At 49.8% G+C, this 15,002-nt stretch overlaps 1 protein-coding gene across 1 annotated transcript in view; it reads left to right on the top strand.

Annotated features, from left to right (window-relative positions):
* Positions 1 to 438: 438 nt before the first annotated feature.
* The window catches only part of LOC131485967 (1,25-dihydroxyvitamin D(3) 24-hydroxylase, mitochondrial), a 21,399-nt gene continuing 6,835 nt past the window's right edge, over positions 439 to 15,002 (top strand). Inside the window, exons 1-9 of the mRNA XM_058686012.1 lie at positions 439 to 1,110; positions 1,323 to 1,513; positions 2,748 to 2,841; positions 4,861 to 4,957; positions 7,785 to 7,876; positions 8,589 to 8,700; positions 10,119 to 10,264; positions 13,957 to 14,123; positions 14,962 to 15,002. The exon at positions 14,962 to 15,002 is cut by the window's right edge and continues 38 nt beyond it. Coding sequence (XP_058541995.1) covers positions 853 to 1,110; positions 1,323 to 1,513; positions 2,748 to 2,841; positions 4,861 to 4,957; positions 7,785 to 7,876; positions 8,589 to 8,700; positions 10,119 to 10,264; positions 13,957 to 14,123; positions 14,962 to 15,002 — 1,198 coding nt within the window. The 5' untranslated portion in view covers positions 439 to 852. The remainder of the gene's footprint in view (positions 1,111 to 1,322; positions 1,514 to 2,747; positions 2,842 to 4,860; positions 4,958 to 7,784; positions 7,877 to 8,588; positions 8,701 to 10,118; positions 10,265 to 13,956; positions 14,124 to 14,961) is intronic.

The following is a 15,002-nucleotide window of genomic DNA, read 5'->3' as shown; positions in this document are numbered from 1 at the left end:
CCCCCGCTCCCGGGAGGCGCGCGGACCCCGGGGCCCCCCTGAAGGCGCCGGCAGCCTCCCCGGGGCCGCCCTCGGAGACCTCGCCCGCCCGGCAGCGCGATTGTGCAAGCGCGGGGCTGCAGCCGCGGCCGCCACTGCCGGCTCCTGCCCGCCGGGTCAGGGCGGGGAGGCGCGCCGGGCGCACACCCGGTGAACTCCGGGCGGAGTCGGCCGCGCTCCCGCCCGGGGAGCAGCGTACCCGCCACCCGAGGCCCGGGCGCCCTCGCTCACCTCGCTGACTCCATCCTATTTCCACCCCCAGCCCTGCCCTCCGCCCCCCCCCACCCCCACCCCCCCGGGTCCCGCGTCCCTCCGGGCCAGGCCAGCCGGGGCCCACTGCGCCCTACCCAGCCTGCTGATTGGCCACCCGGGGCCTGCCCCGTGTCCATAAATACGTGGTCCCTGGGCATGGAGCATGGAGAGGGACAGGAGGACAGCGCGGCGCCGCGCAGCATCCCTCTGCCCTCATTGACACCTCCACTCCGCGGCTCCGGACCTGGAAGTCAGCCTCGCAGCCCCACAGGCGGACCCACACCCCTTCCTTTCCCCTTCCAAGAGACACCCGGCCCCCGGAGGCACTCCTCCAGCGGGTCCCCGCGCCCTGAGGCTGCCGCACCGGGCAGCGCCGAGCATCCTTGTCGCGGTCCTCTCTGCTCCCCTTTCCTCCGCCGCCCCCTGCGTCACACCTGCTGGCCCTCTTCGCCCTTCTCCCCCAGAATCGTCACCCCCCCCCCGATCCCGCTCGCGCCTCTTTAACAAAGTCGTGCTTCCCGGTCCCCGCGCGTTCCCACGCGCCAGGTGTCCCCCGCGGCCATGAGCTCCCCCATCGGCAAGAGCCGCTCCCTTGCCGCCGTCCTCCAACAGCTGCGCCACCTGGGGCAGCCCCCCAGAGCCGTGACGTCTGCGGCGTGCGCGCCCCCTCGGCCGCGGGAGGTGCCCCTCTGCCCGGTGATGGAACGCGGCGAGGCGCAGGACGCGGCCGCCCTGCCGGGTCCCACCAACTGGCCGCTGCTGGGCAGCCTGCCGGAGATTCTCTGGAAAGGGGGGCTCAAGAAACAGCACGACACGCTGGTAAATGCCTCGTCGGGCCCCAATTCCCTCTCCCCTCTCTGCCCCGCGCCCCAAACCCTCCCCGAGACGCGCGGCCGGGGCGCACGGGGCGCTCCGGCGTCGCGGCAGCGGCGGGGGCCCCGGGAGGAAGGAGGCGGGAGGAGGCAGACGCGCTCCCGGGACTGCTCTGGGTGGGGGGACGCGCGCTGACCCGGCCCTGGCCTCCGCTGCAGGCCGAGTACCACCGGAAATACGGCAAGATTTTCCGCATGAAGTTGGGTTCCTTCGACTCGGTGCACCTGGGCTCGCCGTGCCTGCTGGAAGCGCTGTACCGCACGGAGAGCGCGTACCCCCAGCGGCTGGAGATCAAGCCCTGGAAAGCCTATCGGGACTACCGCCGGGAGGGCTACGGGCTGCTGATCCTGTGAGTCCGGGCGGCGGCTGGAAGCTGGGAGGGGGTTCTCCGCAGGGTCCCCTTCCTACGCAGCGGGGCACGAAAGCCCCCACCAGGCGCAGTCTCCAACTCCTGCCTGCATCAGAACGGGTTGCACACAACTGTACTGCGCGCCCAACACCTGCGTCGTCTCTGGCAACTGGGCAGGGCCATGCCTTTCCGTCCAAGAAAGCCCAAAAGGGTTCTACAAATAGCGGGGTTCAGACTTTGGGGCCAGACGAGGTCGTGAAGTCAGCGTGCCAGGCCAACCTATTCTATACAAAATTATCCCTTACAGTTCTCTGTATTCCCCTTCTTTGAGCTCCAAAGCCAGAAATTGACTTCTTTGGCTTTTGACAGTTACCTTTTTTTTTTTTTTTTTCTGGAGGGGAATGGGGGGTTATGACCCAGATCTAGTCAGAAAGGTGAGGTTCAGGGGCGTCAGGGTTGCATTGTAGGTAAGTAAAGGCCATAATGTGGTGAGGTTCCTCTGCTTTTAATGGTTAGCATTTAACAGGTTAGCGCGTTTGGGTTTGATTTTTTTTTTTTTTCAATCCCTAATAGTTGTATTTTGGAGGATAATATATTTACTGGAATTAAAAGCCATAGTTATGCGTGGTGCATCAGAGGCTGTGCCGTCTGCTCTGGGATGAGGGAAGAAGGTGGATGATAAGCATGAGAGAGAGGGAGAGAGTATCCCAAGCAGACTCCACACCGCCAGCATGGAGCCTGATGCCGGGCTCAAACTCACAAACCATGAGATCATGACCTGAGCTGAAGTCGAGAGTGGGTCGCTTAAGCGACTGAGCCACCCAGGAATGTGACTTTCAACCCGAGTCAGTGACTAAGAGAAGACAACGTTGTTCTCAAACAGATCTGGGTTGCTGGCGAAGAGAATGTTCAGGTATCTACTCTTACTGCTGAGAATTGAGGTACCTGGCCTCCCAAATCAACCCCCGCAAGGGCATCTCAAAAGGCCCGAGCCCGTATTATCTGGACTTCACCTTTCTGGTGTAATCTTAGGTGGAGAGGAGAGGTGCTTTTTCACCCCGTTGTGAAACCAGCCCCCAGTGTTCCAATGTGCATATTCTCTGGATAGTTCTTAGCAGGAGTCTCAGTGCTCATTTGATTATTTAGTTCACACAATTCCAGCACTGGAGGTGTCTTTGCTGCTCCCTTCTTTTCTTTGCAATTTGCGCTACGTATAATTTTGCTTCTCTCCCAGGGAAGGAGAAGACTGGCAGAGAGTTCGGAGTGCCTTCCAGAAGAAACTAATGAAACCAGTGGAAATTATGAAGCTGGACAACAAAATCAATGAGGTATGCAGGCTGGGGGCAGCTTCCCTGGGCCTCCTGGGGAGGGAGAGATGTCTATGGAACTTTAAGTCATAGCTACAAAGTACAGGCGGTTTGGATGGTTCAGGGGTCTCCCTTTACTCCTCGCTGTTGACTTCCTTCTCCGCCAAAACCTTACTTCTCCTTCCTTCACTCTTTTGCAAAGTAACATCTCAGTGAGGGAACGATTACCAGCAGAGACTCTGGTATTCCGGTCTTGGATTTGAACCTCAGCCTTCCACCCTCTGGCCCTGTAAACTGACTATACCCTTAACTTCCCTAAGCTTCACTCTCCCACTCTATAAACTGGGCCTCGCAGGATTAAATGAGATAATGCTTATAAAATTCCTAGGTTGTGCCATTTAAGCTGGGTTTTGCAGGATGAGTAGGAGTCTTCAAGCCAGAGCAAGTGTAGAAAGGCGTTCAGGCAGAAAGAATAGCTTGCTGAAAATAGTCAGATGACATTATGTGTTCAGGAAATAGTACGTTCGGTGCAGCAGAGATGAGGCTGTCTGTGCAATGATGCTGGACAGAGGGCAGCTCTTAACAATGTTTTTGTACCATGATAAGGCATTTAGACATTGTCCTTTAGTTAACAAGGGCCAAAGAGGGAGGGATTTAAGCATACAGTAATCTCTTTACTCCTGTTCACTTTGGGTGTTTATTTGGAACTGAACTTGGACCCAGAAAGGATCATATAGGTGCAAGAGTGCCAACCCAGGAGGTTTCAGGGACCAGGCAATGAATATAAATGTATAAGGAAGGCTCAGCAGGGATTTTTGCAAACAGGAAAGGGCATGCCCTTTCTAGGAGGGACAGCTGCCCCATTCCAGCAAATGACTGTCACATGGGGATGCGGACCTAGTGGCTCCAGATTTTATCATTATTATTATTTTTTGGCTAAGTGGTGAAAATTCCATATGTTGATGAGAAATTTCTGGATTTTGGGGGGGGAAACAAATGCAAAGTACTTTTTAATGCACTAAGTGGACAAATTCACAATGCCTGTGGGTGGGCTTGGTACTCACACATACCTTGTTCCAGGCCCCAGCATGGCCGCTTTGTAGCCACGTGTCCAAGGGCGAGTGCCTTAGCCTCACTGGAAGCCCATTCTCTTGTCTGTTCTGCGGGAAATGGAAGGAAGATCGTATTTCCTACCTCACAGAGTTGTGGGGATCCGCTAACATAGCACGCTTCGGGCACTGCTTGGTACTATACAAGCCTTGTAAAATGTGAGGCTTTAGTCACCAAAAACCCTGATTTGGGGGGGTGCCTGGGTGGCTCAGTCTGTTAAGTGTCCAGCTTGGGCTCAGGTCATGATCTCACTGTTCGGGAGTGCAAGCCCCACATGGAGCTCTCTGCTGTCAGTGCAGAGCTTGCTTTGGATCCTCTGTTCCCCCCCCCCTCTGCCCCTCCCCTTCTTGTTCTCTCTCTCTCTCTCTCTCTCTCTCTTTCTCTCTCTCTTTCTCATAAATAAATAAACACTTAAAACAAATCCTGATTTTGGCCACTGGCATCTAGAGCACTTACATAACATGTCCCAGGTCACAGAGCTATTTAGCAAAGGAGCTGTGTCTAGAATTTGCAGATTTTTCTGGTCCCAAGTTCAAAACGCTTAACACGACGCCAGCTAGTAAGGAGATATTTGCTGGCCCAGGTATGGAGGCAGCAAACCTCATAGGGCTTGGGGTGTTGTGACAACTTGGTTGATTCCCCATTCCGATTAGAAGAAATGTTTTCCTTTTCTTAAATTTAGATCAAGAGCTGAAACCTAAGATTTTGGGTGGTTGCGGGAAAAGCTGAGAAAATAACCCAGGACGAGGTTGTTAGGGCAGGAGGTGAGCCCCCGCAGGAGAATATGTAATTAGTGTTGCTTCATAATGAATAACGTTATAAGCAGTGAATATACAAGGTAACAAACCCCGAAGTCAGCGTACTGAGCTTTTAACCTTTTGTTTTCCTTTAATGACTGAAATGTGTCTTTTGTGGTTTCTTTCCTTTAAGGTCTTGGCTGATTTTATGGGTAGAATAGATGAGCTCTGTGATGAGAGAGGCCGCATTGAAGGCTTATACAGCGAACTGAACAAATGGTCATTTGAAAGTAAGTTTGTCAGGGTACCTGGGTGGCCCAGGCGGTTAGGCGGCTGTCTCTTAATCTCCACTTAGTTCTTGATCTCAGGGTTGTGAGTTCAGCCCCAGTTGGGCTCTGCACTGGGCGCCAAGCCTACTTAAAAAACGAAAGTAAGTTGCCTTCGCCGACTTGTTCATTTGATTTTCCAAGGGATTTTGAGGCTAAAACGTGGCTCTGAGGATAGTTCCTCTATAACCACGTACTGTTGCTGACAAAGAAGGGCCACCTGCACAGTCTTTTGTGCTCTCGGGCACTTAAGTTATGCTTTGCACTATAGGTTGTTCATACAGTCATTCAACAAATATTTATTGAACACCTGCTATGTGCCGGGCACCGTGCTCGGTCCTAGAGATAGAGCAGCGAACAAAACAGGCAATGACCGGGCTCCCGTGGAGCTTAGGGTCTGGTAGGGGTGACAACCAACAAGTAAACACACTTTATTATATACTTTGCCAAGAGGTAAGGGTAAAGTATGCGATAAAGAACGGTAGTGCCTAGAGGAGGCAAGTCTGCTTTGGTTAAGGCGACAGTCGAGGTGACACCTAAAAGAACAAGCCACAGGGCATCTGTGGGAAGATTATTGCAGACTGTGGAGACAGGCAGGGCACATCCCCCTGCGGAGGAAGCATGGGCAATGCGTCCGAGGCTCTGAGTGGGTGGGTGGGTGGGGGAAGGGAAGGAGGAGCTGAGGAGAACCAAGCCAGGGGCCGGAGGTCTCAGCCAGAACTCGGGCTTTCAGTTCAAGTCTGATGGTGAGCCATGGAGCATTCCAGACAGAAGCTGGGGATGATCCCTTTCTTCAGGGAACCCTCAGGGAATAGCAAGCAGGGCTCTGCCTGGCCCAGGAAGCTGCCCAGGGGCGAGAGGCAAGGAAACACTTCTTATAGAGTGGGCAGGCACCTGACCGAGGAAGTTCAAGGCTGTGGGAGAATCCGAAGGGCTGCATCAGCTGAGGTTGGTCATGGCCCTGGTGCCGTATCAGCTAAGTCCTGGAAGATGAGTAGGAATTCACCAGGTGAAGGTGAATGAAGGAGCAAAGAAAGAACAGGAAGGCGTTCAGAATGATGGGAGCGTGTCCTGCAAGGGAGGGGCACTGCGAGGGCAGAGGATGGGAGGAAGGCAGCAGCCGACCCCTGTGAACCAGGGATGGGAATTTGGTTTTGAGCACAGGGGCACCTGGAAGTGATGTTCTACGAAGCGTTTTTAGCAGAGGGTGGCTTGGGCTGTTGTGCTGGAAGGATCGCTCTGGATGCTACTGTGAGGGATCGGAGAGGGCACCCCGGGAGGGAGGCTTTTGTCATGACCTGTCTCCCCCATCAGCTCAGCCTCACTTTAAATTTTTTTTGTTTACATTTATTTATTTTTGAGAAACAGAGTGAGACAAAGTGTGAGTGGGGGAGGGGCAGAGAGAGAAGGAGACACAGAGTCCGAAGCAGGCTCCGGGCTCTGAGCCGTCCGCACAGAGACCGACGTGGGGCTCGAACCCACGAACCGTGAGATCATGACCTGAGCCGAAGTCGGATGCTCAACCGACTGAGCCACCCAGGCGCCCCTCAGCCTCACTTTAAAGCTACAGCCCACCCGACTATGTTAGCACATTAGAAAACACCATGCAAAGAAGAAACCCGCAGAAGGTGTTAAGGGGAAGAGGACAGGAAAAAGTGAAGGGATGATTACAGAGGAGGAAAGGGAGTGTATATTTTGGAAACTGTCCACTGGAAATACCCAAATGAAGGAGTATCAAATGCATGTCTTTGCAAGTCAAAGAAGATGTGACCATGGTGGTTTAAGAATTATTGTCTAGCGTTATGAGAAGTCTTGAGGAAGGCAGTCCACGGCCGGCACACAACTGATGTCACTGGGGACCCTTTCTATCTTTTTGCTCATCCATCCTTTTTTTTTTTTTAATGTTTTTTTTTTAATTTATTTTTGAGACAGAGAGAGACAGAGGGTGAGCAGGGGAGGGGCAGAGAGAGAGGGAAACACAGAATCAGAAGCCAGCTCCAGGCTCCAGGCTCCGAGCTGTCAGCCCAGAGCCCAACGCGGGGCTCGAACCCACGAACCGTGAGATCATGACCTGAGCCGAAGTCGGACGCTCAACCGACGGAGCCACCCAGGCGCCCCTTGTTCATCCATCCTTATTGGCTTGTTGCAAAATGGCTACTGCCTCTCCTGGTCTCCCCTCTGCCTTCTAGGCAAAAAGAGGAAGGAAAGAGGGAAGAGTTAAGCCAAGCGCACTTGCTCCTTTTATCAAGAAAGTGAAAGTATTTCCTGTAAGCCTCCCTGGCACTCCTGTTGGCTTCTCAGGCTGCTACCGGAAGCCTGGGAAGTCAGGGAACGTGATTGACACCAGGGTCTTAGATCAATCCAGATTGTTGCCCGAGGACTGATATGTTGACACCCTAAATAAAATCGGGGTTCTCTTAGGAAAGAAACGGGGGAGAATGAGTACGGGTAGGCCGTGAACAATGACTGCTATGCGTGCTATCCGGGACAAACTCTGACAAAAGCCAGACATTGAAGGACAGATTCATTCGTGTATAAAAATGGTTACGTTATCACCGCGGCATTTCTGACCAGGAGGTTCTGCAGGGGTTGGGTCATGGGGCGTGGAGACAGCTTCTGGAAAGTGGGAAAAGTATCGCCATGCCCCTTTCTCCCAGACTTTCTACCTTTCCTCTGTTCTTTGAAAAGACCTCACTTTCACAAAAGACGGAATCGTGCCTTCAGTAGCCAGCTACTTGGAGACCCCAGTATTGCTGCGATTGTGTGACTGTTGGTTGTTTTTAAATAACAGGCATCTGCCTTGTGCTCTATGAGAAGAGATTTGGACTCCTTCAGGAGAATACAGGAGATGAAGCTTTGAACTTCATCACGGCCATCAAAACAGTAAGCATCGCCTTGAGGAGCACAATTTTCCTGATTTGCAGAATTTCACAAACGCGTCGTGTTTCCCCAGGAGTAGCACACACACGTTATTTTGTCACAATAGTCAAGTGTTAATTTCAAGGTGTTAATGTGTTTTCATGGATGGATGGGCATGGATGGTCATGAACCAGGAAGCATGCTACATCATGGTTTAGGCAAGTTTAAGTAGGTGTTTCAGTTGAAGGTCAGTTGGTGGGAGTCCTATTTCAAAAAGAGTCTGACCTTTTTCAGATGTGAAACTTTTGAATCCTTAGGTCACAGGGGGATATAGAGATACTGTGAAGCTGGTACAGAAATGGCTGAAGTTTGGAAATCATTGGAAATTGAAGTCAATAAGAAAGTGATGGTTTTCCTTTTTCATTCTTGTGTAAAATATTTGGGTCATAGAATCATTTTTTTTTAATGTTTGTTTATTTTCGAGAGGGGGGCACATCCAATGGCAAATCGTCCCAAAGATTGTTTTCAATGTGCTATGGGGCCCGGGGGAGGGTTCCACCCCCAGAGTTGGTGGGAGAGGCCTGGGGGGTGGAGGGGGGGGAGTGGGGCCTTTGAGTTCCTGCCTTTCTGGAAGCACGGGGTGCGTGCGGGGTGTGGAGAACACTCCTCTTCCGGTGAGGCGGTTGTCTTGGAGACAAGGGGAACCCGGAATGAAAAGGCGTTGCGTTCCCCGCAGATGATGAGCATGTTTGGGAGGATGATGGTGACCCCAGTTGAGCTGCACAGGAGCCTCAATACCAAGGTCTGGCAGGCCCACACGCGGGCCTGGGACACCATCTTCCAATCAGGTAATGGGGCCACACACACCGGGGCTCCCTGTCTCTGGAGCCTCTGCCAGAAGGTCTGGAATGATCCCGATGGAATTTGCTCCTCCTGATTCTTATGGGCTTTGCAGTCACGAGTTTAGAATCTTCCCGGTGTAGACAAATTCTAAGGAAAAGGCACATGGCAGCTTTCTGCAGTTTCTGGGAACTCGAAGCAGTTAAAAACAAGAGCTTTGGAGTCAGATAGGTGGATTCAAACCCCAGCTCTGCCACTGGTGTGGTGGGTTGACCACATGTGCTCTCTCTCTTTCCTCCTCAGTAGTCTTGTGTCTCAAATGGGCTAATAGTAACAATGCCTACCTCACTGCAACCGTTTCTAGGTCTAATGTAGATACGGTCAAAACCTGGCTTCTCACAATACCCAGTGGGTCCGAGCTGGTTCTGCTACATTATGAGGGGAATATTGATGCCGAATATAGTTCAATGAGTATCTCTGTGCTTACCAATATGTACCAGTAGGAGGTCCCGTATCCTATCATACCATGCTGTGTATTCTGTACACACACATAAACATATCCTCATTGAATCGTCACCAAAACCCCTATAAGGTAGGTCCTCCTATTAGCCCTGAGTGACAGAACTGAGACATAAAGAACTAACTTTCTGGCCAGGGTGTGAAGCCAGAGAGAAGGGCTTCCACAGCCCAGACTCTAACTGCTGCACCGCTTACGGCCCTTGTTACTGTTGCCAACCTCGCCATTATTATTATCCTGGCGGTGGCTGGCACGGCAGACTGAAGGGAGACAGACGCGTGCCTAGAATGTTCTTCTTTACAAACGTTAGAAGTTTCTACTACTGTCGTCAGCATGCACGGGCACGGCAGTGTGTGTGTGTGTGTGTGTGTGTGTGTGTGTGTGTTTGATTACACTGGGGACGGTTCTCTCCTCCTCTATGGCCCAGATTTGGGAGCTCAAGTCCCACTACCTGCATTCGTGACCAAACTGGCTAGACGCCTGGATCTGGGTACGAGTTCTGATTCCGGGAGTGGACCCGAGGCCCACCTCTGTCTCATGATGGTCTCTTCCACACTCTAAGCTTTTAAACTCAAACTGTGACCTGTAGGCTAACGGTTGTAGCAGCACCTGGGAGCTTGTTAGAAATGCAGATTTCCAGTCCCGCCCCAGACCCCCTGATCCCAAATCTGCATTGTAAGAAGATGCCCAGGTGATTCTTGGGCATCTTAAGGTTTGACCAGCCCTGCTCACGCGGTCATCGATCAATTCTTGGCGACTTAACGATGAGGCAACATTAGCTCATTGGACACATTGTCAGTGTCCCTGCAAAGGCCCTGTAAGGTGTCATGGGGGGATTTCAGCTGGGGTTCCCTCACGCTCGATCCTAATCTTCACCTCACTTCCCTTCCCTCTTCTCTTCTCCAATAGTCAAATCTTGCATCGACAGCCGGTTGGAGCACTATTCTGAGCAGCCCAGCAAGGATTTCCTTTGTGATATTTATCTCCACAATCAGCTTTCCAGGAAAGAACTGTATGCAGCTGTCACAGAGCTCCAACTGGCTGCAGTAGAAACGGTAAGCTTAGGCTTGATTTTCCTTTGCTGAATGGTCCAGAAAATCTTCTTGTGATGCATTTTATTTTTTTTTTTAACGTTTTATTTATTTTTGAGACAGAGAGAGACAGAGCATGAATGGGGGAGGGTCAGAGAGAGAGGGAGACACAGAATCTGAAGCAGGCTCCAGGCTCTGAGCCGTCAGCCCAGAGGCTGACGTGGGGCTCGAACTCACGGACCGCGAGATCGTGACCTGAGCTGAAGTCGGACGCTTAACCCACTGAGCCACCCAGGCGCCCCAATCGTGATGCATTTTAAAGAGGCATTCAACTCTCTCATTCCACAAGGATTAACTGAGCACTAGTCTAGCAAAAGGGTGCGAGAGACCCAGTGCACAGCCTTGGTCCTTAAACTTGTGACGGGAGGTGAATTCATGTGCTCTATAGCGGAGAAAATCCGTGCGCTCTGTGACAAATACATACACTCTCTGGGAATTCAGAAGCAGTAAAATTCCACACCATAGAAAGATAGGTCATCTAGGCTTTTCTTTTTCTTATTCTTTGACAATCTAGATTTTTTAAAAAACTGAACGTATTCTTGAAGGTTGCGAATGTTACCCCAAAGTGCCTGATTGTGGTTGTTACTCTAAAAATATTGCAATGCTTTCTACCAGTCCAATATTTTTTCTTTTTATAAAGTTCATGTATTTATTTGGAGGGAGGGGGGCAGAAACAGTGGGACAGAAGATCCCAAGCGCCCTCCAGGCTATCAGCGCAGAGCCCGACATGAGGGTCGAACTCATGAACCTGAGCTGAGATCACGTCCGGAGCCGAAACCAAGGGCGAGACACTTAACCGACTGAGCCACCCAGACACCCTGACTTTTTCTGATTTAAAGCTTAAAAGGAGTGAGTCAGGGGAAACTTGATTTCACCTTGCATGAAACAGCTAACTTTAAATGCCCAAATTCTGTCCCCATGTGCTTGATAGCCGTGGGAGTACCAAATCCAGCCAGACTCCAAATGCACATACTGTCCGGGTGGGTTTGATTATCCTTGATCCGTTTTTTTGAGCTCTCACTGGCGGGATGCATATTAATATTCCTCGTGACCCAACGTTTCGTGCACCTGTAATCTCTAAGAAGAATGGGTCCTGCTTCATTTCTTTTCCGTATTTCCCGTTTCTTTAGTGTCTCTTGTCCACAGAAAACGTAGGAGGAACAGCAAAGTTGTAATTTCTCCTATGCCCCAGAAGGCTTTGAAAGGGGGAAATTCATTTCAGCTCACTTTCATATTGAGTCACTTACCCTAAGAGGATCCTTGGAGGGGTAGAAGTAAAGCCTCACCCTTTATCTTTTGCGTTCAACTGGAATGTGAGCTCCAAGGGCAATGACTTGGTTTTGGACCTGCTGTATTCCCAGGATGTAGAACAGCACTTCGCATATAGTAGGTGCTCAACAAATACTTGGTGAATCAATGAAAAGACGCAGAAGCCAAGTGCCCGCTCTGGGCCAGGCGCTGTTCTAGGTGCTTGAAGGAACACCATGAACCAGAGACAAAGGTCTTGGCCTTCGTGGAACTTAACCACTAGCAGGGAAGACCGACCAGACACACGTAAAGAAATAAATAAATATGATCATATCAAATAGTGGTAGGAGATATGGAGGAAACCATCAGAGTAAGGGGATAGAAGGGGAGGGCAGGGTACCCTCTCTGGGGAAGTGATACGGGAGCTAACGGAAATGGTGACAGGGAGCCAGCCATGGGAGGATCTGGGGAAAGAGTCCTCCCGGTATAGGAAATAGCACGTGCAAAGGGTCTGGAGCAGCAAAAGCATTGGAGCTGGAGACCTAGCAAATGTGGTCAAGTTGACATTGCAGAAGTCCAGGGGCCGTGTTAGCCAGCAGCCTTAGTAAACCATTCAGATTTTATGACACCTGTGATGGAAACATCTCAGGGCATTATAAACAGGGGAGTAGCCTGATGGAATCTATGTCTTGAAAAGAGGGCTCGGGCTGGTGGGGTGGAAGGTGCACTCAGCGTAGGAAGAGCGGAAGCAGGGAAACGAGCTACGCGATGGATCTCCTCCACGGAGGTCAGGCCGGGATACTTAGGGCCTGTGAGGTCTCCCAGGGCCCTCCCCCCTCGGTTCAGCCCCTGCAGTTACCCAAAAAGGCCCCGGCTGTCTTACAAGGCTTTGGCGAAAGCTACAATCATTTGTCTTCTGGAAACTCTATTTGGTACTTGCGGTAAGGGACCCGCTGATATGGTTAAATGTTTCCTTTTTAGTCCTGGCAATTCTGGAAGTCACTTTTGGAAAATCAGAGAAATTTGAAAGTGTATCTAATTTGGTGGCTACGCCCTCTTCCTGTTTTGTAAATTGGACTCTTGTAATAATGCCCGCCAGGGTTTGTTTGCATCTGAGGCCACCGGTCTTCCCATGAAGAAGGTTTGCCTTGGAGGCATCTTCTTCCCAAAATAGCAAATACCATTGGCTCCGAATCGTCTCGCACTTTGCTCATTTGTGTGAGTGGCACATGCATTTGGCAGAAGATTTGGCTTATGTTAAGTAAGAAAATAAAAATAAAGACCTAAAAACAAATACATATGACTACCAGTGGTGAATATCATGAAGCTGAAAGCTATGCTGGCTATTTCTGCCCATATTTTTTCTCTTCTTGTTGCCTTTGGAAAGGAAGTAAAACACTCCACTTAAGGGACCATGAGCCTGTGTCAGAAACTGTGGCTGGTTCCTTGAAGTACTCAACGTGATGCTAGAATTTCTTATTTTGCTATTGGCCCCCTCCTGCAAGGGTTCTGTGCACGTGGCTGAAACTCTGGGTTTCGCAGATTCAATTCCAGAAATGCATTTTTTCGTGTGCATTTGCACTGTAAAATTAAAAAGAAAAAAAGACTCATTAGCAAAGCTGCTAGGATCCCCATCCCTCTCTTGCCACTGAAGTTTTCTCTCCATTTGCTATTTTAAAAATGTTTAATTAAATGTTTTCCTTATTTTGACATAATCATAGATTCACATGCAGTTCTTTTTTTAAAGTAATATTTGTTTTATTTGGGGGGGCAGAATGCAAGTGGGGGAGGGGCAGAGAGAGGGGGACAGAGGATCTGAGGTAGGCTGTGTGCTGACAGGCTCACAGCAGTGAGCCCTATGCAGGGCTCAAACTCATGAACCCATGAGATCATGACCTGAGCTGAAGTCGGATGCTCAACCAACTGAGCCACCCAGGCACCCCTCACATGCAGTTCTAAGAAAAAATAGAGAGGAGTCCCTTGGACCCTTCACTGACTTTCCCCCAGTGGTAACATCTTACATCAATAAAACCTTATCGCAACCCGGAAATTGATGTGGATACAGTCCTACCAGCCTGCTTTCCTTTCACCAGTTCTACAGGCGTTCATTTGCGTTCAAACAGTTTTTGAATCAAACTATATTTTAAGTGTCCCAATGCAGCTGATTATTTAAGGAGTCTATCTTGATTCCCGCTGCTATCCTTAATTGGCATAGTTTATAAAACAAATCTGAATTTTCACATCCTGTATTGTTTACTGCACAGCGAATAGGGACACGTGAAAAGGCGTCATGAATGCATTTGCAAAGCAAGGTGCTAGGCATCAGCTTGTATTCAGCTCATGACGGTTTTAAGGCAGTTTATTTGCAGAAACTCAAGTTTACAAGTTTATGTCCCTTTGGTTTTCAGACGGCAAACAGCTTAATGTGGATTCTCTACAATTTATCCCGTAATCCCCGTGTGCAACAAAAGCTTCTGAAGGAAATTCAGAGTGTATTGCCTGAGAATCAGATGCCACGGGCAGAGGATTTGAGGAATATGCCATATTTAAAAGCCTGCCTGAAAGAATCCATGAGGTGAGAATACATGGGGAAGCCAAGAAGAATATTCTAGGAAGCCGTTCTCTTAAATACACAGTCAGGGTCTCCGCACCCACAGACAGCACCCACAGTTGATTCGGAAACATTTGTCAAACTGCAAAAAAAAAAAAAGAGCCTTGAGATCATATGACCATATTCTTTTTCTATTACTCATTTCCTAAATCATTTGGGCAAATTCTACTAAAATTTGGGAAAGTCAGTGTCCTCTCCTTTAAATCAGTAATAATCATCATCATCATCATCATCATCATCATCATCATCTCATGAATGCTATAAGCACTAATTAAGATCAGGGCATAATTGAAGGCTATGAAAAGAGGTTGAGCGAGGGAACCGTATTATTATTTGATAAGACAAAGAGACATCTTTGTTTTTGAGCCTCTGGTATAAAATGTTCTGTGAAAATTATGGTTCCACCCTTTTTGGAAAACAAAACTCCCAACATGTCAGCATTAGAAACAAACAGCTTTCGCTTCAGGAAGGGCAGATGGGAGAACACTAGGACAAATCAAGCTGAAGCGTGACACGTAAAAAACACACATTTGAAGTCTAGAATGAAACAGAAAACCACTTTTGACAGCTACTAAGCAGTGACTGGGGAGTTAACCAACACGATAAAAACAAGGGGTTCAAACAGGAGGTATAAATATCAGGAAGAAAGAGACTGAACTTTACGAGAGTTGTGATCACGCTCCCTTTTTGGGTACGAACTTACGCAGGAATTATTGATTTAACCAGAATCTGCATTTTCTTCGACACTTGATCTAGAAACGGGTCTGTGCTCACCTTTACACCTTTAATTTTGTTTTTTCAGGCTGACCCCAAGTGTACCATTTACAACCCGGACTCTTGACA

This window comes from Neofelis nebulosa, chromosome 9, assembly GCF_028018385.1.
Source record: "Neofelis nebulosa isolate mNeoNeb1 chromosome 9, mNeoNeb1.pri, whole genome shotgun sequence".
NCBI lineage: Eukaryota > Metazoa > Chordata > Mammalia > Carnivora > Felidae > Neofelis > Neofelis nebulosa.
The sequence above is the reverse complement of the archived record's forward strand: the minus strand, read 5'-3'. Positions and strand labels throughout refer to the sequence as shown.